The sequence below is a fragment of the Stegodyphus dumicola genome, chromosome 11 (assembly GCF_044657685.1).
Source record: "Stegodyphus dumicola isolate Sdum_Otavi_A_Nest chromosome 11, ASM4465768v1".
In the NCBI taxonomy this organism is placed as follows: domain Eukaryota; kingdom Metazoa; phylum Arthropoda; class Arachnida; order Araneae; family Eresidae; genus Stegodyphus; species Stegodyphus dumicola.
The window spans coordinates 140,261,422-140,288,671 of NC_140778.1; the positions used below are offsets into that span (position 1 = coordinate 140,261,422).

At 34.1% G+C, this 27,250-nt stretch overlaps 1 protein-coding gene across 1 annotated transcript in view; it reads right to left on the reverse strand.

The window, feature by feature from the left end:
- The window catches only part of LOC118185315 (unc-112-related protein-like), a 69,968-nt gene extending 44,181 nt beyond the window's left edge, over positions 1 to 25,787 (reverse strand). Inside the window, exons 1-4 of the mRNA XM_035355152.2 lie at positions 25,396 to 25,787; positions 7,532 to 7,691; positions 5,050 to 5,283; positions 954 to 1,165 (exon numbers count right to left, since the gene is read on the reverse strand). Coding sequence (XP_035211043.1) covers positions 954 to 1,165; positions 5,050 to 5,283; positions 7,532 to 7,676 — 591 coding nt within the window. The 5' untranslated portion in view covers positions 7,677 to 7,691; positions 25,396 to 25,787. The remainder of the gene's footprint in view (positions 1 to 953; positions 1,166 to 5,049; positions 5,284 to 7,531; positions 7,692 to 25,395) is intronic.
- Positions 25,788 to 27,250: the final 1,463 nt, after the last annotated feature.

A 27,250-nucleotide genomic window follows, 5' to 3' on the forward strand; every position in this document is an offset into this window, starting at 1 on the left:
GCAATTACTTTGTATATGTATTATTTTATATTTAAAATACTGTTAATTCATTATAATGATCAGTAATAAAGTTTTATCCTTCAAAAATGTGTATGAAAAAGAGGGTGCGCCTTAAAGGCCGGTGTGTCTTGTACGCAAATACGGTAATTTAAAATATACCCAAATGATAATTTTTATGAACATTGTGTTAAGAGATGTTATAATGCAATCTGAAGATTTTTTACAGCAATTTTTATTTATAAATATATTACACTAAATTTGGTAATTAATAAAACCAAAAAAGGAAAAATGAAAAATATAAACTTTATCAAATTATAAACATTTCAATAGTTAATCGGTGAGATGTGCTTGTTTATGCTTGCACTGCACTTTTCAACTGTTGTTGGGATTACTCTGTTAGGATGGATACAGACATACACTTAATTATCTTCAACATTTAGCCAGCTCCTATAATTATTCTTTTTTAAAAATGAATTTCATAATTTATTATAAAAGATAAATATTTAAATTGCAGTTTTTGATAAAAATGTTACTTCCACATTATAATCCAAAAACTAAGCACTGGCTTTTGGAAATGAACATCTAAAAATTAAAGGAATTTCAATCAAGTCTTCCTTAACAGGGGGACGAGACTAAATTTTTCAGACTTCACGGTGAAAGTGTCTCAGTTCTAATGATGATGAACACAAATATTAATTATAAAACAAATTTTGTCGCTTGGCCTTAGAGTTAAAACATAACTGCATTTTCATTTAGCAACTCTATTGCTAGACCTAGAGTCTTGATTTTCACAGTATACTCTTTATTGTGAACCTCTTGCATACCCAGAATCATTGATAAGCATCATCAATGGCTCAATATAATTGCTCTAAGATCTAAATCATTGAATGTACTAGCAAAACTGGCATTCATAAAAGAATATTTATTAAAAACATGATTCTTACTTTACATACCATATTCAAAGGGGTGCCAGCAGAGGATGCAGATGTGTCAGGACTCAAAAAGCCATCTGATTTATTATTATTGTTCTGACTGAGATTCATTCCTGCTGTTGGCTCTTTACTGCGTTGACGTGGAGTGCATCCGACCCCTCGAGCATAATTTCGCTTCAGGTGCTCAGATGTAAGAGGACGACATAGAGATAACTCTTCTGGATGCCTGATACCTAAAACAAAGTAACAGAAGTCAAAACTTCAGCTTCTTGATGCTGCAAAATTTAGTCTATAATACAACTAGGATCACAGCTGAATTAAGGCACGTGAAAGCCCAACATATAACATTTCTTTGAAGATACCTAATGGCCATTTCTTCAGTTTTCAAGAAAAAAAGATCATAGAGGGATCTACACCTCAGGTAACAGGCGCAGACTACATCTCCGATTTCTAAATTGTGGAGTTTTTTAATGCTCAGGAATATCTTACAATTTTTTCAAAAATGCTTTACATGAATACATGAATACTGAAAATGCATGAACTGTGTAACTATTCTGTACAGGGCCAGAAAACAAATTGCACATGCTCATATCATATATCTAAAAATTAAATAATTTATAAAAACAAAGAAAGGCCAGAATATTACAATACAAAATTTGTTAAAAATATAAAAAACCTTTATAATAAAAATGTTTAAAAAAATTTAATTACACCCAAATTTTTTCTACAGCAACATTACAATGCTAGTTTTTATAATACTCTTTCTTTTCATGCTTACAACACACACTACTACTTATTTTTACTTTTTATGCTTACATACTTAAAAGTAAAACCCGCTTGAAATTTTTTAAAGTAATAACAGTTCTGGTCTGCCAAAATACATTAGTAATAGGTAAATCAGTTTTCTGCGAGACACTATCATCAATAGTTTTTCATTCATTTGATAAAGCATTATCGTTATATGTGTTAAAATGTGCTGATGCAGTTTTTTTTTAATCCACAATGCATTCATTAAGTTGTTAAAATGACTTGTGCTGCTCCTTACTAGTAGTAATTCAAAGTTTCTGGTTGCTTCTTGAGATCATGCGCCCAGCTCTGTCTCTAGAAACCACGCCCCCCAAACCCAGATACCCACCTTTCTCTGCAGTCAAACTTACTCCTGTGATCAATTGGATCCTCTTTTCTCAATGTCACTGATATTGAGAAAAGAGGCAAAAGTGCAAAGAGAGGCAAAAGTGCCTCTCTTTCTTATTTTCTTTTTTAGATTATCTTAGGAAACTTCCTGAGAATTCCCAACCCATAATGTCTCTTTATGGGATCAACTGAGATAGATGGAAAGGGCTGCTAAGAATTAGCAGGAACCTGCATTCATCCATCAACTGACAGCTTGAACCAGCATTGAGCAGCTAAGAATTAGCAGCTGAATGCTGGTTCAGCTGCTAATTAGAAAATGCTTTGAAAAATTGTTTTTACTCCATGCCTGCTCTCCCCCCCCCCCCACTCTAAAATTATAATTTCCTAGGTTTGTCTACAAAAATTTTTGGTTTTTTAGTCTAGATATTAGTCTGGATATTAGTCTGGATATTTCTAAGTCTGGATATTAGATCATTCCGGATGTTGAATGTCTGGATTTTGAACTTCATATTACCCAGTATCTGGACTATATATAGTTATTGGTGTATTAATTACAACAGACAATCAAAATTCAATACAATACGATTTATTAGTTATTGCTAAAACTGAATTAAGCTATTACATAATTTATAAAAGAGTCCAGAAAATCAATATTTTAATGCTGGAAAATCATAAGGATATTTCTTATTAATCACTTTCACAGCTTAACAGAAGACAAAATCACAGGACAAAACAAAACTCACAATATGATTCTCAGATTTTAGCTTAACACTTGGAAAGTGGTGAGGATTATTTTTACAATGGAAAATGTGCAAATTCTTCAAAAACTGATTTTCTCTTTTTCTTAAACAGTGTAAATAATTTTTCTTACAGGTAGTCTCAACAAGATATTGTTCATTACTTCTATATATCCCTCAATTTAAAATTTAAATATGACATGCAGTTTACTACAGAGTCTATCAGGATTGTACTAAACTTCACAAATTACAGTCTCACTGACATCTAGAAACATTTAAATACAAATGCTCTATTTTATCAGACTACACACAAGGCCCAGATTAAAAATTTAAGAGGGTCTTAAGATTTGACAAAAAAGATTTTCCTCCTATATGCAGGGGAACCCAAAAGTACATTGACATTTTAAAACTCAATAATTCACAGGATAATATAGATAAAGAGGTAAAAACTGACTCACATGCTTGAAATGCCATAGGGTTTTATTGAAAACAAAAAAACAACTTAAAGTGGCTAACAGATGGCACTAAGGTGACAAAAGCAATAATTAGAATAACAATTGACTTTTTCAGCAAAGAATATGTTCCTTACAGCAAATGCTCAACATGTCAGGCATCATTCATCAACAGTATCTGTAGTCGAGAGACAATGCTGTGAACAGCACTGTACAGCGTATGTTGAGTAATTGCCATCGGATGTTCTCTTTTAGCATCCCTGATGAGGTCAGATGATTGCGGTAGACTTGTGATTTCAGGTAACGCCACGACCAATAATCACATGAACTGACATCTGGGGACATGAAAGGAAATGAATGACAGAAATGGCGGCTCAGCACACAATCATTGCCAAACGATGCATGCAAGAGATCTTTCACACGTGTAGCAGTATGGGATGAAGTGCAATCCTGCATAAAAGTCAAACCTTCCAACAGGTGTCTATCAGCCACCTTTCTTTTGTGTTCCCCCCCCCTCCTTTCAAGCACGTGTGTCTACCTCTCTACCTACATTATTCTGTGAATTATTGAATTTTTCAAATATTAATGGGTTTCCTGTATATCATTTATGCTTATTTCTGCTCTATTCCTCCATTTTCTACCTTGATTTAGCTGCCCCACATATTCCACAATACAGCCAGAAATAAGATATTTTTATGGTGCCCCATTTTTCTGAATCCCTAAACACATGCTTATTTTTTTAATGGTTAATCTACCTCTGCCTACATGGTAAGTCGAGACTGTTTACCTGACACTGCTGTGTCTTCTAATAAAGAATACATATTTATAAGCAGAGACTTACCAAAAATCACCCCCTCTTAATTTTTTAAAAAAAGAACAGCAGTAAAATTGAATCCAAAAAAGTCAGTTTTCAAAAGTTAGTTAAAAAGTTTTTTTTTTTTTTTTTTTTTTTTTTTGGTAACAATTTATTCACTAAGAAAATGCAATATCCCACTAAAAGGTAACTTACATAAAATGTGACATGTTGCAAAGTTCCTTTTTTATAAATAATACCAATATGAATTTCACAAAGATCATATGAAAACAAAATATCCTGTTTCTATTTAAATGAAAAGAAAAATATATTCGGTTTTTTAGAAAAATTACTACCTAATGAAAGAATTTACATTTATTAAAACATATGTAAAATATATAATAATCATGCTGTTCATGAGCAATGATAATTAGCATTTACTTGTATACATGTATACAAGATAAAAACTAAAAAAGAAATGCATAGATTCTTCAATTTTATGAGCCACACTTCGTTAAAATAGCAAAATCTTCCTCTCTCTTTCATTAAACAGGATAATCAAGAAAATCACATTTTTGCTGCAGCAGTTAAATTTAAAAGAAGGGGAGAGAAAAAGGCAAAGAAACTTCAACTCAAATACTGCTGCAAAATTTTTTCAACATTAAGTTTTATTTCTCAAAATCGAAAATTTATGCAACTAGGAAATTAGATAAGAAATTCTGTAGCTTGAGATATACAACTGAGTAGTAGATATTGGTATTATGAACTTGGGATAATATATTAAAGATACAACAAATCATTACTACAAACATTTACACCAATGCACATCGAAAATATATTTAACATATGTACAACAAATATTTATCACTTAGTAATAACTACAAATTTCACACTGCAAGAATACCTATTTAATGTATTTACTCTACGTTAAGTTTAAATATGAAAGATCATTTTGCAAGTTGTTTTTCCAATGATTTCTTAATAAACCTAAAATATATTACCAAGCTCTTTGCAAAGTTTCTTGACAGCCGTGAATGTTTTGGCAGAAAAATCAGCCTTTATATCAATAAATCTTAAATCAGGTAACTGCAGCCTCAGATATTTATGCATAGGAGTAAAATGCAAAAGGGCATCAGCCTGAATTCCACACTGGTCCAGAGTCGAACGAGTTCGACACAGCCACATGTTTTTTTTCGGCCACCACAGTGCATGATCAGACCAATCAATGGCTACATCTAAGGAGATTAAAAATAAAATTAAAGGAGATTAAAAGTCAAATGTTATACACATATTTTTCAAATACAAAAGCAAGCAATTTACAACATGATGAGCAAAACTTTGTTTGATCAGTCTTTTCAGTTAAATTATGTTGTTCCCTAGTCTTATTAGATAACCGTAAGATTCATAACAATTTTAGGTACTATTCTGTTTTGAGGACCAGAAAAAAAAAAAAAAAATGCAGCGAAAATTTATGCACAAAAGCGCCAAATCCAGCATACACGCTGATTTCAGATTTCACAAGTTTATATAGTTCTATATTTCTTAAGATGCCATTGAAATACTAGTTTAATTCTCAAAACCGAATAGTAACCAATTTTAATAATGTCCTTTACAATAAATAACTTACAAGAGCAACGCGTTTTAAAACATTTACACAAAATATGCATGAAATACGGCTACCTCAAATGCTAACCAAACATACTAAATTTTCAGGACTGACAAATTTTCCTTTTCAAATGACTATTTTCAGAACTGACAAATTTTCCTTCTCAAATGACTATTTTCAGAACTGACAAATTTTCCTTCTCAAATGACTATCTCCAATATGTCATTTATATAATTTTATTAACAACTGATTTTAAATATTTATAAACAGCTTTCCATTTCTGAATATAATCAATTTTATAATCAAATTTCTGTTGCAGGGTAAGTCTTTTTGATTGAATTCGATGACAATCTGATTTTAAAACATGAGATAATAGGGAAGAATGTTGTAAATTTGATACTTTCCTGAAAAAATAACAGTACTTATGTATAACACAACAACCTTGGTGTAGTTTGATTAACTTTATGAAAGAAAGAGAACAATTACTTTTATTGTAAAAAATTATACACAAAATATTTCACATTTCAATTACATATTTATTAAAAAAATTGTAGTAATCACTTCCAGAAAGGATTGAAAGCATTGTTCCATGAGCAATTTTGCCAAAAAATACTATATTCCTGCAATTTCTTTTACTGTAAGAAAATACATATTATAAAATTAAGCACAGTTAAATATTATAAATACAAGCACATATCATAAAATGGTACTTTTCCGTTTTGCCGGCGCAAGCGATGAAGTCGCCAATAATGGTACAACCGATGCCAAATGGATTATTCTCTCTGGTAATCTTTTACGCCTCATTTTCAAAACAAGTCGCAGCTTTTTCTTATCAGATTGATTGTTTCTTTCAATACTGGCATATAATTACATATAATTTTTATCAGATAGTTCAGTTTTATGTCTAAGCCCACTTTCAGTAATTAAGTCAATTAGGATGCAATCACAGCGCTTACCCGAAGCCGAAAATATAGAAAACGTAAAGTCAAGGGTGAAATTCATCAATTCTAATGAGAATGCATTAGCGAATTAAAGCACTGCAGTTTTACATAATTTCTGAGTAAGCTATTCGCATGAATTGAAATATTTCTTGCACTTAAACTTGTGTTCCAAATTAAGATTTAACTCGAAATTAATGTAGATAATTACTGAGAGTATCAGATTTTTGTAGAGTAGTTTATGTGAGATGAGATTGCTTGGGATCACGTGATATGAACCGGCGAATCAGGATGTTGAACCATGAAAGCATAGTAAATTCTTAAATTAATGTCTTTTTACAAATTTATTGTCTTTATTTATTGGCTTTTTATAAAATTTTAAGCGATATTAAAATGTTTATGCCTTCAAAAAAGAATTCTTAGAACTAAAATTTTTTTAATATTTTTTATGTGCATACTGTATGTTGTCGCCAATAAAGTCTACTTGGCGAGATTTGCGCCGACGAAACGGAAAAGTACCCATAAAATTAAGTTAAAGGGGGGAATCTCGATTTATTCATAAAACCACCAGAATTTGGAATACAACAAAGGACATATAGTATGAAAATGGCAACTTTGGAAATTGAATGATTGAATAAATTGGTCATGAGCCTGAATAATTTTATGTGCATGATTACCAGAGCTGAATGCATTTTGAGACTTTAAAGATTGCTATTAAGGTAGTAATGATAATGATTAGGATAATACATAAGTACCAAAATAATATTTTAATACAAGTATTAATGTTTGGAATAGGCTAAGAAAAGAACATGTTTCTTTACGAAAAGAACATTTTTTTATAACATACTTTGATATAATAAAATATTCTACATTTTTAAACGTATCAACACACACACATACAAAAAAAAAAAAAAAAAAAAAATATGTATATACATATACCTAGCTCTTCAACTAAATTGAGCATTACGCCACCTATATGGAGGTCACCTTTAACCCTGAGAGTTCTTTCAACCTGCAAGTCTGTGACCAATATATGAAGCTCCCAAGAGCCATCGCCAACAAGATAGCCACCATCAGCTATCATTTTAGTGTTCTGAAACTGGAAAAAAAAAATTATGCAAATGTTTACCTAAGTGGAACAAATACACATATAAAATTCATTCACACAAAATTAACATTCTTTACAAAGATACGTACAAAATAAATTAGATAGACAAAAAAAAAAAAAAAAAAAAAAAAGACCTTGGTACATATAAAATTATGTCATATGCTACATATAGCAGGTGTGATTGCATTTTGGACAGCAGGATTCAGGAAACACAGAGACTGCACCAAGCAAACACTAAGCCAGAATCACTAACTTTTAACTAGAGACCAATTATTCTCTTCATATTTCTTACATTGTATGGTTAATTTCCTTTCCGTGTCATATAATTTAAGTTTTCATAATTTTACCATTTTGTGAACTTCAGTATACTATTTGTTTAGATTTTGATGTCTGATTTCATTTCAATTAAACTTATGCACAGCCACTACCTGAAGAGGAGATGGTACTCTTCTGTTTGGGACCAGATTCATAAATGCAAATATGTATGTGGTGTATAGGTGTATGGATGTATGTATGTGTGTGTACTTAGATTTTGATGTTTGATTTCATTTCAATTTCACTTATGCACAGCTATTATTTGAAGAAGAGATGGTACTCTTCTGTTTGGGACTGGATTCTTAAATGCACATATGTATGTGGTGTGTGGGTGTATATATGTATGATGTATGTATGTGTACACACACATGCACACATAACATACATTTATGAATCTGGTCCTGATAACAGAAAAGTACCCAATCATGTCACAAAGCAAAATGACCTATAGCCAGTTAAATAGGTAAAATAAAGGTATAATCCTGAGAGCAGCTATTCATGAAGAAAAGTCTGTTTCTATTCAAAACTGATAAATGCAATGCTACTTTTCTTTAATTCTTGTCAATTATTGGGCGATAGCTTCCCCTTTCAGGGTTGCTGGAAAAAGGCAAGGAAAGGCACAGTTGCCAGATTTGGCATGTGTGTGTGTGTGTGATTATGGCAAAGCCTCGAGGGCTATTTGCCTAAGGGGAGGGATGCCTTCGTGGAGGACTTTCTAAGGGAAAATGGCTCGTATACACGTTACACATGGGGAAAACCCCGAAAACGCCCATGCAGCCAGCCCGTTCGCGGGATTCGAACCTCGGACCGAACTACCAGTGTTCAGCGACTTTACCGCTCGGCCGCTGGTGGGCCCAGATTTGGCAAGAAACTGCCCATTTGACGATATGTTACTCTTTTTTTTGGGGGGGGGACAAATAAATTGTGTTTTGATTCTTCATCAAGTGTTGTCATCAATCATTACAAATCCATGAACCCATAAAATGCAACAATATTTTAATTTAGTTTCAACTTCATTTCTAGGTATTCCTTTTTCGATACCAAGCTAGGAAAATATAAATGTAAATGCACTAGCTAAGTCAACAAGTTACATGAAGTCAGCTAATATTAAAATACAGATGGAAGTATTAATTAAATTAAGATCTGTCTTTTGGATTTTAAAATTTAACAGCACAATTTAGATGTGATCTTAAAAGTAACATCGACGACTTTGAAACTAAAATCAATTCTCGAATTACATAATTCAATAATGTTACTAAAAATATACAGGAGCTGTCCACAATAATTGAAACACTTAAAAATTTAAAATTGTAGGTACTAGGGTAAATTGTAGGTTAAAGACCATACCATACCATACATTTTAGAGCCATATCGACACATTTCTTTCTCTGCAGCTTTTGTTTGATACTACGCAAAATGGAATGATTAAGAACTGCAATACATAAATCTTTAATTTCATGACTAAAATCCTCCAAAAGAAATAATCCAACAAACCATGTTTACGTTTTTTAATTAGTTAATTTACTAAAAAGCACCACTAAAATGCTAGTTTTAAATTCAAAATGTGTATAATGTGTGACAAAGCAATCAATTTTAATGCTACCATCTAAACAATAACTAATTAATTAAAAGGATAGATCCTACACTACATTATTAACCTACACAGCTATTTTGCCTTCAAGTCACTATTTCATGAAGTAGTTATTTCTTTGTGAAGAACATCTTCTGCTTGAAGAAATGAGATAACAACTGCTTCACAAATCCAGTCGTAGCAGTTAAAAAAAAAAAAAAAAAAAAAAAAAAAAAGAGGATGAAAACCCAGACAATTCTCGCCAGGACAAAAGCCAACCCAAACTACTGATACCTGGCGCAGAAGAAATATACAGAACGAATGGGGGGGGGTACTAAAAAAAATTCATGTTTTAACTGACAGAACCTAATATAGCATAAGAACACTTCTGGCATATAAAATTGCTTGAAATCATTTTGGAGTGGAGGCAAATCATCACCTTAAAAATTTGTTTTATTCACTATAAGCTTAGACAAGAATGACAGTAATAAATATTGGTATTTCTGTGTTACAGTGGCCCCCAAGATTGAACCACCAATCAACTTGCATACCTCGTCAAAATCTGGTGGCGTGCTCTTAGACCTTGCTACATGATAGATTCGATTGGATTATTTAATTATGGCAAAGCACACGAGGACTATCTACCTAAAGGGAGGAATGCCTTCATGGAGGACTTTCTAAGGGAAACTGGCTCGTATACACGATACACAAGGGGAAAACCACGAAAACGCACGTGCAGCCAGCCCAGCTTCGCAGGATTCAATCCTCGGACCGAACTACAAGTGTTCAGCATCTTTACTGCTCAGCCGCTGGTGGGTCGCCACATGATAGTATACACTGACTACCAATAAGTATTTGGACACCTATGCAAATGACGATATCTGCGGTCCTAAGGTACGTCACGGACTCCGCCGGTATATATCGTGTAGGAAACAGCATCGGCTTTAGTCGCATGCAAGATGCCTCGCAGTTCAGAGCTCTCTGATTTCGAGAAAGGTATAACTATCGGGTATCACAAATGTGGCCGATCCTTAAGGGACATATCTAGTGATCTGAAGTACCCAAAATCGACAGTGGCCTATGTGATTAAGAAGTGGAAGGTGAGCGGTGATTGTCAGAATGTGCCCCGAGTCGGCAGACCAATGAAACTGGGAGATAAAGACCGACGAGTGCTGTCCAGAGAAATTTGGAAGAACCGCACCCAACTGATGGCCCTCATCCGCGAGGAGTTTCAACAGGTATCCGGAAGTATTGTTTCAATGAATACCATCCGTAAGGAAGCACATCTGCTTGGTTTTCATGGTCGTGCTGCTGCCCATAAGCCTTTGATCACAAAGTCCAACCGTGCGCTGCTCGGTTAATGTGGTGCAAAGCACATCGAAATTGGACCGTAGATCAGTGGAAAGGGGTTCTTTGGAGTGACGAATCAAGGTTCACCCTTTACCGTTTGGATGGCAGCGTCTGGGTCTGGCGTCTACCTGGAGAACGTCTCCTGCCAGAATGCATTGTTCCAACAGTCAAGTTCGGCAGAGGTGGAATTATGGTCTGGAGGTGTTTCTCCTGGTATGGGCTGGGATCCTTGGTCCCCATTCATGGTAAGCTCAACTCCGATGCCTACTGCACTATTTTGGATGACAATGTGCTTCCTACGTTGTGGCAGTTTTAAGGGTTGGACCCCTGTTACTTTCAGGACGACAATGCCAGTCGTCATGTTTCGACGTTAACCAAGGCTTGGTATGGTGCCAATGGAGTTCATCGAATGGACTGGCCTGCCCAGAGTCCAGACCTGAACCCTATGAAGAACCTCTGGGACCAGTTGCATCGCCGAATTCAGGGGTGCACTACCCTTGCAAAATCAGTGAAGGAACTTCTATGTCTTCTCCAAGCCGAGTGGAAGAAAATACCACTAGCTGTCATACAAAGACTTGTGGAAAGTATGCCCCGGAGGGTCCACGCTGTAATTACCTCTCGTGGAGGCTCTACCAACTACTGATTTTGAATAAAGTTAGTTTTTCTTTTCTATCACAGGTGTCCAAATACTTATTGGTAGTCAGTGTATTAGCAACAGCAACATGTTCTTATACCTTGCCAAGTAAATTACATATTAACACCATGTTGCATTTTTTCTCTCACTGCATGTTCTTATATTATTCATTTTTGATGAGGTTTTTTGAATTTGAATTGTTTACTTGAAAATAACTGCTTTTTTGTGAACTGCTTGAACTGCTTTTTTGTGTGTGAATGTGATGTTAACAATTTTTACTTTACCAAATAATGACATGGATGTCATATCATTTTCCTGGCAAAGAGGTCTCTTATTTGACAAACAAACATGCATAAATGGTCACAACATGAAATTTTATGTTAATGACACAACCATTTGAAGATGCAATGTTGAAATTTACAAAAAGAAGGACATCCATGTTGGAAATCGGTTCAGCGGTTCCAGAATATCGTTCGTCACTGCTATTAGATAGCAATTTTAGGCAAAGGAGTTGACATCCATGAAATGGCATAACAAATGGCTTAATATGTGCTGCAGTTGACTGGAACAATTACATCCCATAAAATAAGGATTCTTAAAAATATTCTTAAAAACAATATTCGAGTATTATTGTTATTATATATTGTGTTATTTATTTTTACATTCGCACTTCATGAGCTTGTGAAGTTATAGCCAAGATCTTAGCGCAAATCTAAAATCACCAAATAAAGTTCGAGGCTGCTATACCAAAGAAGTAACTAACTAGGTATTTTGGCTGATCTTTAGAATATGGTAACTGGTAGTTTGGCGACATTTTGGAGGCGATAAAGGTTACTACCTGGGACTTTGGTAATAATGTGAGCAGTACTCAGTTCCGATTACGCATTATTTTGTGTGAGGGAAATGAGAGATCATGGGATATGTCATGTGATATTAATGGACGAATTACGGTTCTTTAATTGGAAAAGGGGGGAAATCGGGAAAAAATCTGGAAATTTTGTATTTGGCTTTATTCTGTGTTGTGTGAATTTTATTTTTAATTCTGTGTGTGAAATTAATTTTTGGATCCCATGGCCCTAACTAAAGTGAATTCGAAATGGGTATTTAGTGGGATTGAAAGGGGTAGTAATAATTGTTTCTTTAAGGTTGTGCGAGATAGAAGTAAAGATGTTTTATTAAGTTATTTATTTTACCTGGTACCTTGGTGTGAACTATAAGTATGATTTTACAGATCCTGAAACAGAAATAAGAAAAGTTTATCGGACACGTAATCAAGATTCTGAAGAAGAATAGGTAAGTTAGTATTTTTAATTATTTGGGGATATTATTTTTATGCATTGTTCTAAATGTAAGGTGGAAGTAAAGTAATTTGCGTAAACGTGCATGGAAATAATTTAAATATTTGACACTAAGTATTTGTAACCATTTGTAATGTTTGCGGTATGAATTAGTTAGTGACGTTTGTAATATAATAGATAATGTAGAGGTAAAAGTTTTTGGATATTTTATTTAATTTATACGGGGAAATGTTCATATTTAGAAAGGGTATATACTTTTTCGCAAACAGGTAATTTCATATATGTTCTTTTTACTGGGTTTAAAGATTCAGAAAATTGTTATGCATTTTCGTGAAATTTTTCTAATTTATGAGAAAAAAGCAGTGTACATGGATATAGTGAAGAGTGTGCACAATGCCATTTTTGTGCAATTCTGGGATGTTTTTTTAAGTAAAAATAAGTCGGTGTGTACATGGTTTATGTGTATGTGTTATTTTGAAAAACGCGTAAGGAAAATTGGGAAAAAGTATTGTGCACTTTTTCCCAATTTTGCAGTGAATATTTGTCATGATTAAGCAGTTTTGTTAGATAAAATTTCTAGCATAAGTGTAATTCGGCTAGTAGATTGTTGGAAGAAGCGTTCAGTAGATAAAAAGAAAAGAAACGTGTCTTTACTTCGTGAAGACAAAATGGCGGCGGGGAAAAAAATAGAGGGTTGCTGTAGGAGAGTTGGTCGCCAAATTTTCGCCAAAAAAAACGCCAAGTTAACATAATGTAAAGATCAACCGGTATTTTATCATTCTTCGATTAAAAACTAGCCCAGTCCTTTAAGAGATGTTATTATACAGAAATAGGGTCTTGCTTCTTTCTAGTAGAGACTACAGTGATATTCAAGCCTGGTAATTGTACAAACAAGGGAAAATGACTAGCTTCATCTTTATCCTCCTCACAATAGAAATGAATAATTTGACTGAAAGTAATCTAGGAGCATAATCTCTAAAGAAACAGCGTCTGAATCAATGAATGGAGTGAGTGAGATTTTTGGCACAAAACCAAAGATGATTATAATGCAGCCAAACATGAGGTAGGATGATCTAATTTGATGAAATCAAAAATTTATTAATAAATAAAAAAAGGCAGATAAATGTACCACATCCAGAGGATGAAGTCATACAAAAACCCAGGTAAAAGCATGCATTAAAATACAATTCACAATCTTCAGAACAAATTACATTAAGTAATAAAAGCCAGTCTCTTTTAAATAATAAAATTAATTACAATTGACCTCTCTACAGATTAAACATATATCAGTCACAGCTATTAAAGTATTTCTGAAAGACTATTAAAACATGGGCAATTAAAATATGATGGACTGAAAGACAAACAGTACAATTTGAACAAACAGGCTCATTCTCAGCTTTCGTAATAGGTCAGTGTTCGTAATAAGTAGTTGTGTGTCATTCTAGTGTGTGACCAATTCTGAGGTGAGTCAAAAGAACTTCCTCCTTGCGATTTATCCCAATGCTCAATTCTAAGCTTTACATTTTTCAACTTTTTTTGAAGCTGAACATCCCCAAGTTGCTGCCATTTTTTTTCGGATCTTCTCTTTGACAACACAACAGATGTCTCTAAAAGGGATGAGGAGACTGGACAGTTCAACAGCACATTTTGCTGTGATATCTGCCTGCTCATTCCCCTTTATTCCCACATGCCAGGGAACCCAGCAGCACAGGATTTCATATCCACGGTTCGTTAAGTTTATATGAATCTTGAGAAACATCCACTATTACTGGATTTTGAATGTCGGGATAAGCTTCTAATGATTTAAGTGCACTATAGGAGTCCGTATAAACTATAAACTTTTTGTGGCAGAACTTGGAGATGTAAAAAGGACTATATTATATTGCAGTTTGTTCAGATGTTAAGACAGAGAAAGCATGGTGCAAGCATCCGCCCTCCGTGTGATCTTCAATTACAAATGCCATCCCGGGATGATCATTTGACTTGGATCCATCTGCATATACTGGAAGATAACTGCTATATTTATACCTGTGTTCAGCAAAGAGTTGCCTGTAAACGATGTTGTTAGTGCTCGCCTTCACGTGATGGCTGAAAACATTAAGAAGCTGGAACTGTGCATTTTTCCTAGGTGGGACTTCTAAATTCTGCACTGCTTGGGGACACATATCAGAGAGGGAGAGTTTGTAAATGATAATGCAAACTCTTAAAGGAAAGGTACGTACACAGGATGGACATGTTTCAAATAAAGTGCTACATATATTATCAAGTAAGCACAGCTTATTAGGATGTTCAGGTTGCGATAAAATATTAAAATACTACAAAAGGGACAACTGCTCACGCCTCAGATAAAGTGATGGTTCGTTAGAGTTAACATACAGGCTCTGGACAGGACATGTCCAGAAAGCTTCAGAACAAATCTGCAGAGCTTGATGGTGAACAGGATCTAGTTTTATCAATACCGACAACCGAGCAGATCCATAAACAACTGAGCCATAGTCCAGTCTAGAGTGGACAAGCACTCTGTAAATGCAAAGCATAGAACAACGCTCTGCACCCCAGGAGGTATATGCCAAGACTTTAAAAAATATTTAGTATTTTTAAACACTTTTTTCTCAGGTTTAAAATATGAGAAAGGAAAGTCAATTTTCGGTAGAATGTCACTCCTAAAAATACTACAAAAGGGACAACTGCTCACGCCTCAGATAAAGTGATGGTTCGTTAGAGTTAACATACAGGCTCTGGACAGGACATGTCCAGAAAGCTTCAGAACAAATCTGCAGAGCTTGATGGTGAACAGGATCTAGTTTTATCAATACCGACAACCGAGCAGATCCATAAACAACTGAGCCATAGTCCAGTCTAGAGTGGACAAGCACTCTGTAAATGCAAAGCATAGAACAATGCTCTGCACCCCAGGAGGTATATACCAAGACTTTAAAAAATATTTAGTATTTTTAAACACTTTTTTCTCAGGTTTAAAATATGAGAAAGGAAAGTCAATTTTCGGTAGAATGTCACTCCTAAAAATTTTACTTCAAGTGCAAATGGAATAATTGTACCTCAGGCTCAAGATGGAGACCTCGCTTTCTACAAAAATGCATGCACAAAGTTTGTTTGGAAAATGTAAATCCCTGTTTGTCTGATCATTCTTGAATTTTATTCAGAGCAATCTGTAATTGCCTTTCTATGTATTTCATGTCTGCCCCTCGATAGCTAATCTGCAGGTCACCAATATATAGAGATCCCAAGATGATGAGAAGAAGTTCTTTTAAAAGTCCGGAACTGCAGAGGATATTTTTTACTCTTATTTTTGTTCATTTATGTGGTGATGCAAATATACGGATTTGATTTCAGATAATTTCAGGAAGTTTTCAGATGCTGTTAAGAAATTTTGTGTGCCACAGACAGAAGACAAAGAAATTTCTAAATAAGGTAAGTGGATATTTGCTTTGTGTAGTGCTTAGATGCATAAGAGGTTTTTCTTTTTTTTTTATGTTATTTTATTGTTTAGTTTAAAATGTAGTTTATTGAGATTACGTATTTTTTTGTTTGCCTCTACTGTAGAATTGGGTGCTCCTTTGATTTTTTTAATTGAAAATATATCGATAGTTTGTACAATTCTCTGATATTATTTTAAGTGAAAATAGGTTGACGTGTACATGGATAAAGTCAAGGGAATGCGCAATACCTAGTTTGTGTAATTCTGCGATTTTTTTAAGTAAAATTAGGTCATTGTGTACATGGATACCGAATTTGTGCAATTCTTTGACTTGTTATTTTGTCTTTGTGTAGCAGCGATTTTTAGTCAAAGAATTGCATAAACTCGGTATCTATGTATCACCATAAACTCACCGATATCACAGCAAAATCTGCTGATATTACCTCTGAAAATTATGTCCCTTTTACAGACATACGGAATTACATCAGAAAAAAGATCTTGTCCAGGTGGCAAGAACTCCGGGAATGCCAGAAATTAAGGCACGTAAAACCCAATTTGGAATATTGGGAGTCGAAAAGAGGATGTACGAGGGCCATCCAGGAAGTAGATTACGTTTCCGTCTGTGTCCGCTAGGGACGGGGCTAGCGCGGCCATCTTGGGGTCAGAGCACTGTGCAGCTCAGTCTGCATCTAGCCGTGCTAGTGAGAGGTTCGTGCTGTGCTCCGTTCAGATACTGTGACGGTTTGAAATGTCTGCGTTAATTGAAAATCCCGCGAGCTGCGAGGTGCGCTCAGTAATAAGGTTTCTGACTGCAAAAAACTGTAAACCGATAGAAATCTATCGGCAGCTTCGTGAAGTGTATGGGGACAACATTATCACTGAAGGTGGAGTGCGTCAGTGGGTCATAAGATTTCAAAATGGCCGAACCAATGTTCGCGATGAAGATCGAAGTGGGAGACCCAGCATAGTGACCACCGAACTTCTCGAAAAAGTCGATGCTAAAGTCCGTGAAAATCGAAATTTCACAATAACGGAACTTTCTTTGAGTTTTCCACAAATTTCGCGAAGTTTGTTGCACGAAATCATCAGCGAAAAGCTTGGTTACCACAAGTTTTGTGCAAGATGGATTCCAAAAATCTTGACAGAGGACCACAAAAATCAGCGAATGGCTGCAGCGTTGAACTTTTTGGACGCTTACCATAAGGATGGTGACTCTTTACTCGATCGCATCGTTACTGGTGACGAAACATGGGTGAAACATGTGAACTGTGAAACGAAATTGCAATCAATGCAGTGGGGGCACACAAGGTCTCCCCAAAAACCCAAGAAATGCATGCAAACAATGTTGGCAAGGAAGATGATGGCGAGTGTTTTTTGGGACAGAAAAGGTGTAATTTTGGTGGACTTCCTGGAAAGAGGCACTACAATAAACTCTCAAAGGTATTGCCAAACTCTCCAAAAACTCAGAAGAGCAATTCAAAACAAGCGCAGAGGAATGTTGAGCTCTAAGATCTTGTTGATTCACGACAACGCCCGGCCCCACACGGCAAATGTCACTCGTAAAGTTCTTGAATCTTTTAAGTGGGAGTTGTTTCCTCATCCGCCGTACAGTCCCGACCTGGCACCGAGCGACTTCCACCTATTCCCAGCAATGAAGAAGTGGCTGGCTATGCAGCGTTTTGATGACGACACACAGCTGCAAGAAGAGGTAACGAAGTGGTTGAAGGCGCAGGCGGCCGAATTTTTCGACGAAGGAATTTCCAAGCTCGTACATCGCTACGATAAATGCCTTAATTTGTATGGTGACTATGTAGAAAAGTAGTATTTGAGTGTGGCTTTCATCTGTATATAATAAAATTTGTTTCCTATACTTTGTTTATTTTTTTATTCCAAAACGTAATCTACTTTCTGGATAGCCCTCGTATTACTTACTCGCCTACAAATTGGTCACTGCAGACTGACACATCAGTATCTCTTGAACGGAGATAATGAGTCTATTTGTGGCACTTGCAATGTTCCCGTTTCAGTAAGTCACATTTTAACCTTCTGTCCTTTTTTTACTCAGAAATGTGAATATTATTTTAACTCTAAAAATGTTAACTTAACAGACCTCATTGGAAGAAACCCTCACATTAACCTCATAAGATTTTTAAAAGACATCTCTTTTTTTTACCATATCTCAAGTTTTTTTTTTTCCTTTTATCCTGCTCTACCTGTTGCTAGAGCATTTCTCCATGCTTTCGTCAGCATTAGGTTCATTTCAACAATTCATCTGATACAGTGTGTTTGTGCATTTTGGATTTTACTCACCATTTGTCTGGTACATAATAACCTTCAAGGCTTTGTGCAATTAAAAGTCAATCAACCAACCAAAAATTGCCAATTTTCGCCAAGGGGTTACCCGTACATATACTTTTACCATGATAATTATTCTTTCATACATGGAAGTCTTATAAATTACAATATAACCCACCAAAGCATAAATGAATTACCAGCATGTTTACAGCAGAAAACAGTCTGAACTGTCAGCCTCTGGTGAAACACATTCTGTGGTAGAAAATAGTATGAAGGTTGTTTTATTTAAAAACAGTATCTGATTCCACTAATTAATAAAACGACTGGCCTGCATCAATCAATCAACCCATTTCATGTTTCTGACATCCGTAAATATTCTTCTTATACAGTTTCCACAGTACTCCCTGTGTTGAAAGTGGGTTCTGTTGATGCATATTAACCTCAACGATCACCTTTATCACAGCTCTTTTTCTATCCGACAGAACAATCTTATATAACATCCTTCCCTGTCAGGTAATTTCATTTTCCTCCCACAAATTATCATGCCAAGAATACTGTATGATGTTATGATCTAGATACAGCACAGTACAAAGTCCAAGATTCGGATGTCCAACATCTGGCATGATCTAAAATCCGGACCTCAAAGCAAACACCAACTTCATTTATTTAGTGTATGTGGGCTTTACACATGGGCATTTGACTTTTATTTTTTCTACATGCCATCTTAATAGATATAAACTGATGATACATTATCCAGGAAAATCCCAAATCCGAAATCACTGAAGTCCCGATCAGTCCGGATCTCGGACTTTATACTGTACTTCTCAATATCCCTAATAATGATCCAAAAGATTACTAGCTTCTGTAAATTTTTTGGATCACAAAAAAAATCTAACCTCCTCGGAATCTGATCAAGATCACTCATTATACTCCACTATGAACTAATTCTTTACAAACCACAATTGAAATCTGCAGTTTCACAGAATGTTAAGGACATGCGAGTCCCAATTTTAATTTCATTTTAGCACTGATGAATCATTATTTATTTATTATTTTCTACCTTCCTCAATGCACTGCAGCTTGAAAAACAACACCTAAACAACTTTTTAAAAAAATTTTTAATATTACTAATTAAATATAAAACAGCATGGTAAACCTTTTATGTTGACATTACGTCCGGCAGTGATTAAGATATTTCAGCTAACTCTGCTGTAAAGTAATAAGAATGCTGACAAAAAGAAATTTAACAGAAATTTCTTTTCTTGCACACACACACAAAAAAAAAAAAAAAAAATTTGCAAATGATACTCAGTGGCCAAAAAATTACATTTAACACTGTTTGAAATGACAGTTACTAATTTGTTATTCAGTTACGACCAGGACCAATGATAGAGCTGGTCAGGGCAGCAAATTTTAGCAGAGGCAAAATTTTTAGAATTTAAAATGAGTACCAAAATTAAATTGTGGCAAATCTTTAGATGCATTGAGATTCAAAATATTTAGAATTAAGGGAAGCACATGGTAGCAAAATTTCAAATCTGTAGAGACTACAACGGGCTGCAAAATACCTTGGATATATCTTAAGTATATGTGAGAATTTACTTTATCGGGACTTAGAAAAACTTTAAGATGCGTTAAAACTGTCATAAGTATAATAAATAAATATAATAAAGGCTTAGTTTCATCAGCGTGTGACAGAAGCAAAAAAAAAAAAAAATTTCATGAAATAATGTTTTTAGTTACCATCTTGTGATACATCAACAGTGTACAGCAGATGCAAGCTAAGTTATATGATGATAACCACGCATTTGAAACTTTTCTAATATTGCAAACAAAAACCCAAATTTTCTAATTAATGGAATTTGTGGAGAAACAGTAATTAATTAAGATGATATAACAGAAATTTCTAATTACAATGACAATGCCCCATTCAGCAGTCAACTAACAGACAATGAAATCTGTAGTACGATTCAAAATCTAGTAAGTACTGCTACTAATCGTAAAGAAAATGACAAACAGGTTGTTGAGAATGAAAAAATTTTGACTGCCAATTTAGTGGAAATTTTCAACATGGCAATTACTGGACCTGAAAAATGGAACTTTGTTACGGAAGAAGAAATTATGTCTACCTATATTTGAAATATATGAAATTATGCCTTTGCCCCAAAAAACAAAACTTATATTGAAAGAAATTTTTTGATAAAACAAACAAATAATCAACGAGTTTTTTTGGGGATAGAGGTAAATTTAATTCCATTAACTTTTTCCGGCATGCTACCTTTTAAAGTCGGAGTTTTGATTTAAAAAAAAAAAAAAAGGTAGGCAGTCTAATTAGGCCTAGAGGGTACTACTTTGGTAGATGGTTGCACGGATTTTGGCAAGTGATCCAACTTATGGTAAACCCATTGCTGGACAAGTTATTTATGGTAACCGATACTTTGTTGTCATTTTATTTTTAAAATAACGTGTTTTATTATGCATAAATTCTGCGTTTTAAATATTATTTATGACTTCTAAATATTACAAATCAATTTAACTTTGTATTTGTATTTGAAATAAAATTTTATTGTTTATGATATTTTATATAATTTTATGTTGTGGATGATATAATCAATGACATCATCTTGCATTAAAAATAATTGGTTTTAATATCTATAAATTTAATCTAATGTTTTAAACATTATTTATGGCTGATAAATATTAAGATACAATTTAATTTTGAATTTTTTAAAAAACTGATTTTATTATATATGTGATTATTTAAATAATTTTAATTCTATACGTGATGTAATCAGCTCCCTGATTGGTTACAGAATATTTCTGCATTTACGAACTGTAATCAGTTCCCTGATTGGTTACTGAATATTTGTGCATTACCGCGGCATTTCAAAATTTTATTATTCATTTCTTCGAATTCCTTAGATTTCATAGCCAACGGATATGTCCATTTCAAAGATTAATGTTGGTATCGGTAAGTACCAAGACTTATTGGTATCGGAATCAAAAAATTGGCCTTTAAGACCTTATTTTGGCCAACCGAGCTTTCCTAATCAAAGATTTATTTATAAATTGTTAGAAGGGTCAGAGGAAATTTATTTTAAATTTTTGAAGAAACCTCGCTAATTGCTTCTTCAGTGAAGTGCGAGAAATGTGGATCACAGAAGAAGATCGTTAAAAGAGCCGATTCTGAGGACAGCCATATAGGTTATTGTGGTCAATAACTGCTGCAATGGCAAAAAAAAAGTATTAGACATTTCTGCTTTTTCACCGGCAGTAAACTAATTGCTGACATTTTAGCTCTAGTGTATGAAGCGCACTTATTTACTTATTTTAAAGTTAAGTAATATTTTAATTCTTTTAAGCGTTGGTATGATGGTTTTTAATTCGATATTCAATTTAAGTAATATTTTAATCCAGTTAAACGTTGGCGCAATGTTTTTATGCTGGTGTTTTTATTCTATTTCTCATGCAAGTAATAATTTATCCTTATTTTAGTATTTTATACTCGTAGTAAATGTATTTATTTACATTTGCCTGCCATCTTAAAAAATGTTGCTTTCAACAAAAATTAATCCACTATTTTTAACCATGTTTATTTTTTTAAAGTTTCGAATACGTAAAAACAGTGTTTTTCAAGATGGCTGACGATTGTAAAAACCGCACCAACAATTACACCAAAGTAAATCGCCAAAACTCCGTGCAACCATCTACCAAAGTAGCACCTAGAGGAGTACACAAGTAAAATTTTGTGAAGATAGCACTTATCGTTTTAATTCCGTGGGTGTGAAAGTGGCACGCTGATTGAATAGAGCTTCGAAAAGAGTGCTGAAACGAGCATTGTTGTCAATGAACTGACCGATGAGATGCAGAGAAGCAAAGAATACAGACTCTCAGTTGTCCTAGATTATAGGCGAGCCTGGTCTGCACACACCTAGGGTTCGCCGTTTGATTTTATGTAAGATTTCAAGGTAAAAATTCAAAACTAATATAGAATAAGGATAATAGCATACAGCCAGAAATATAACATAGAAATTTCTTTTCAAACAATTCCTTTTATACCCTAAAAAAAATTTGTAAGATTTCTTGGTTAATCTTCGGATTATGGTAACTTGGTGATTTTTTGGCGAAAATTTGGCGACCAACCCTGCTACAGGAACCTGCTAGGTTTTTTTGGGGGGGGGGATGCCATTTTGTTTTCACAAAGTAAAGTATTCACGAAGTTTTTTTTTTTTTTTTTTTTTTTTTAGTAAACTATTTGGTTAGTCTTTGGATTATGGTAACTTGGCAATTTTTTGGCGAACATTTGGCGACCAACCCTGCTACAGCAACCTGCTAGTCTTTGTTTGGACGCCATTTTGCTTTCAGGAAGTAAAGGCTCTTTTTTGTTTTTTTCAACATTTTTTTCCAACAATCTGCTAGCCGATTTACGCTTATGCCAGAACTTTTATGGAACAAAAGTGCTTAATCATGACGAAGATTAGGTGCGAAATTGGGAGAAAGTGCAGAATCACAAACTGCTTGCCACGTTTTAAGAATTGCACATACACGGTAACCATGTACACATTGACCTATTTTCACTTAAAAAAACATCCCAGAATTGCACAAAAATGGCATTGCGCACACTCTTGACTTTATCCATGTACACTGCTAAAGTCCTAGCTAGTAACCTTTATCGCCTTACCAAAATGTTGCCAAACTACCTGTTACCATATTCCAAAGATTAGCCTTATATGCTTTTATGGTAATACAGCTCTGGCAATTTATTTAATGGTAAGGCATTTGAAAAAAAATAGGCAATAGCTCTGGCAATTTATTTAATGGTAAGGCATTTGAAAAAAAATAGGCACTTTTGTAGCACCATTGAAATCTGAAAAAAGAAATTAAGTTTTACTAGATATAAGTATGCAAGTTTTTTAAAACTCTTTTATAATAATAGAATCAATTAATAATATATTTTAATAATAATACTAACATTTACCAAAATGTCGCCAAACTTCCTGTTACCATATTCCAAAGATTAGCCGGAAATTTTTAGGTGTGTCCAGACCGAACACACTGTGCCGGAAAGGATTAAGGTCATAAATGCTTCATTATTTCATAGATCACCATTTCATATTTTTAATTTTATAATTTCTACATGTCTTCTCAACAGATTTTAACTAATGCTCTGGAAAATTTCCCAAATCGAATATCTGGAAAAATCTGAAATCCGAAGTCAGGATCTCAGACTTTGTACTGCATATTATTGTTTATCTCATTTAGGCTAACAAAATCAAACAAAGACTATAAGGTCTTAATGCTCTCAAAAATAAACTCCAGGTAATGAAGTAGCTAATAAGATAAAGGGATGACACAGTTACATGTTATTTGCATAAAAAAGAGGGGATCTTGCAGTCAAACTTTAATTATCCATTACATAACTGGCTGAAAGCAATCTACTCTCTTCAGTCATTCAACCTGACAAAGGCAAGTTTAATTATTACATACATACCAGTTATGAGCGAGAAGATGAGTCAATTCATTGTCAAACAAACCAATTTACAAATCTGTTTCAAATCTAACTATTTATTAAATAAAGCTGTCAGATAATGCTATTCTTTAAAACTTTCCTCTTTGCAAATGTATCTGGTTGCATGCACTTAGATTATGATGTCAATAGGCTTTGTTGGTACATGTCAACCACTAAGATATTGAATGAAACTATGACTACTATTTTATGTTATGGAATAATGTACAAGATAGAACGGATATTGCACTATGCGAGTTTTTCAATTCCAAATTTTGAAATTATAATTGGCTCCACAATGGCTCTCAGCATTTTAATTCCCAAATTAGAGATTTTAACTGGACAAGTTAAAAAATACTAAAATCAGGAGAAAATATTAATAATCTTTTAGTTTAATAAAAACTAACATCAAAAGGTGCTTGAATTAATTGTAAATACTTATCTAACTTGATATACTGTGAAGCATTGAAAAGAAAGCCTGGCTAGATGCACAGGACTATTAACAAAATAAAAAACATTTTCTTCTACTTAAAACAAAAGCATCAAAATAAAAATGCGAATTACTTGGCTAATTGTTTTTCAATTACCTCAGTAATTGTTACTGCACATTAAATTTTTAACAGATAATCTGAGTCACAAACTGCAAAATGGATTATACAAAAAAAAAGGTCAAAGTAGGCAGCAAACAAGTACACACAAAGAAACTCAATGTACCCACCAAACTAATCCAATAACATACAAAGAGACTCAATGTACCCATCAAACTAATCCAATAACATACAAAGAGACTCACTTAAACAACCTAAATATATTCAAATAAATTTTCAAAGCCCTGCAACAAACAATCAAATCCACAGTTCAGTAAGTCTGTTTATGAAAATTACTATTGGCAATATTGAAATTCTTAAAGTAATAAACATCATACCGTAATACAATGACAAAAATAATCTATTCTGAAATATTTAAACACTTTTTTAGCTGAAAACTTTATACTTCCCATTTCATCTATTAAAAAAAATATAATTTATGACTATCTCGAGAAATTCAAATCACATACACTATTAATAATGTGACTTGACGCCGTGCGTCACACCATCTGTCATGACTTAAGCATGCGCATACAATTTACATTTATTATTTTATACACCATATGAAAGCATACACATTTTCCACGTGATCAACTGATCATGTGCCTATAAAATATTAATCATACATTATATATATTAAGATCTTGCACATGAGATTCAAGATACAAATTAAAACATAATTAATGTACAAGAATACTTACTTTTTCTTGTCACCCAAAAACGAAATGTACTAAACTTTCTACCCGTTGTAAACAGTTCTGCAAGGCACAGCGTTGTGGTAATGTCGTCAGATAAGCAAAGAGGAGTCGGATTACACAAACAACCTAGTGCTGCATGGTTCCTAGAGGACACACCTCTAACTTTAGAAATGAAGTTATTCTTTTTCAAAACCGAAACATCACTGCTATGCTGACAATCACGCAATTTTTCACTGTCAGTATATTAGCAATATCAATTTCAGATGAATGAAGTATACATACGTTATATTACTACTCATTCATTTCTCAGATGTATTTCTCAATTCGTAAAACCACAAGTGGGCGAGAGTTTGTAAACCATCCAAAAAAGGAAAAGCTTCCACTACACTGCTTGTGCGTCTATAGTAGTCTTCGAAATGATCATTGGTTAAGAGTTTCTATGTGGGACAGACATGCGCATTGAAACTTCCTTCGTCTTGCCCGAAATGTATTACAGAGTGCTGCTGAATGGCAGAGTCGTGCGTATTAAACCTCATTTTGGTATGGAGTAAACGTTTGCAATTTTATTACCACGAGTAATGGGTTTAATCTAAAAACGTGTTTTGTTTATTACAATGATACATTTACATTTCAATATTTTTACTTTTCACTTCACTACAAAAAGGTAATATATAATTCTAATAACGTTAGTCAGGAGAAAATTGGTTCAAAAAATATGCCTGAGGTACTTTTAAGTAAATATAATTTTATGAATTTCATGAAAATTATCGCGGTAAAAGTTTTCAATCGGTGCCCCTCGATATTTTGGACGAATATTTTAATGCCAAGAATAGCGCTAAGAAGCAATGTTTCCAAGCTGGCTGTCATACAAAACAACGCTGAAAACGTATCTTACAAAAATAACAAAAGTACTCACCTTGTATATTCTTGGCTATGTTTTACTATCAGCGTCGGATGACTACAGTATATACAATTCTTTAATACAATTTATGTATTCTCAGAACGTATCCTGCTCCTCCTGACTTTGATACCCACGACGCCACAAAAGTTCGGCGAAGTTGCAAATTTCATCTCCCGCCTTTGATAGGGTATGGCACAGGGAATTTATATACAAACTTATCAAGTTAAACTTCCCCTATTATTGTATTAGACTTATTGTTCCTTATCTCCAAGACAGAATCTTTGCAGTGAAAATTGGCAGTTCTGTTTCTTCCACGAGAAAAATTTTCGCTGGAGTGCCCCAAGGATCTGTACTTTCTGTACATTTATATAACATTTACATTTACGATATTCCTAAGAACTCATAAATTACCATTGCTCTTTTCGCTGATGATACTACAATTATGACCCAAGCTTCTACTGTTACTGTTGTCCAGCTCCTTCTTCAACATTACGGCAATCATTTAGAAAATTGGCTTACTCTTTGGAGGACTGCAGTTAATACCGAAAAATCAAAAGCAATAATTTTTCACATAGGCCAAACAAATTTCACTCCACCTAAACCTCTTCTGTTTGATGAAGAAATTGACTAGGTTGACGAAGTTAAATATCTAGGAGTCATTCTTGATAAAAAATTGACTTTTCAGAAACATCTCAGGAAAACTGTGAAAAAAATTAATATCACGCTTGCAACTATGCGTCCACTTCTTGGCAGAAGTCCTATACCCGCTTCTAATAAACTCTTATATAAATCTATACTTCGACCAGCATTACTGTATGCTAGTCCTGTCTGGGGCCCCACTGCCAAAACTCACCTTCAACACATTCAAGTTCTTCAAAATAAAGCACCCAGAGAGATTATCAACGCGTCATGGTTCATTCCAAATTCGTATATCCACCGTGATCACAAAGTAGATAC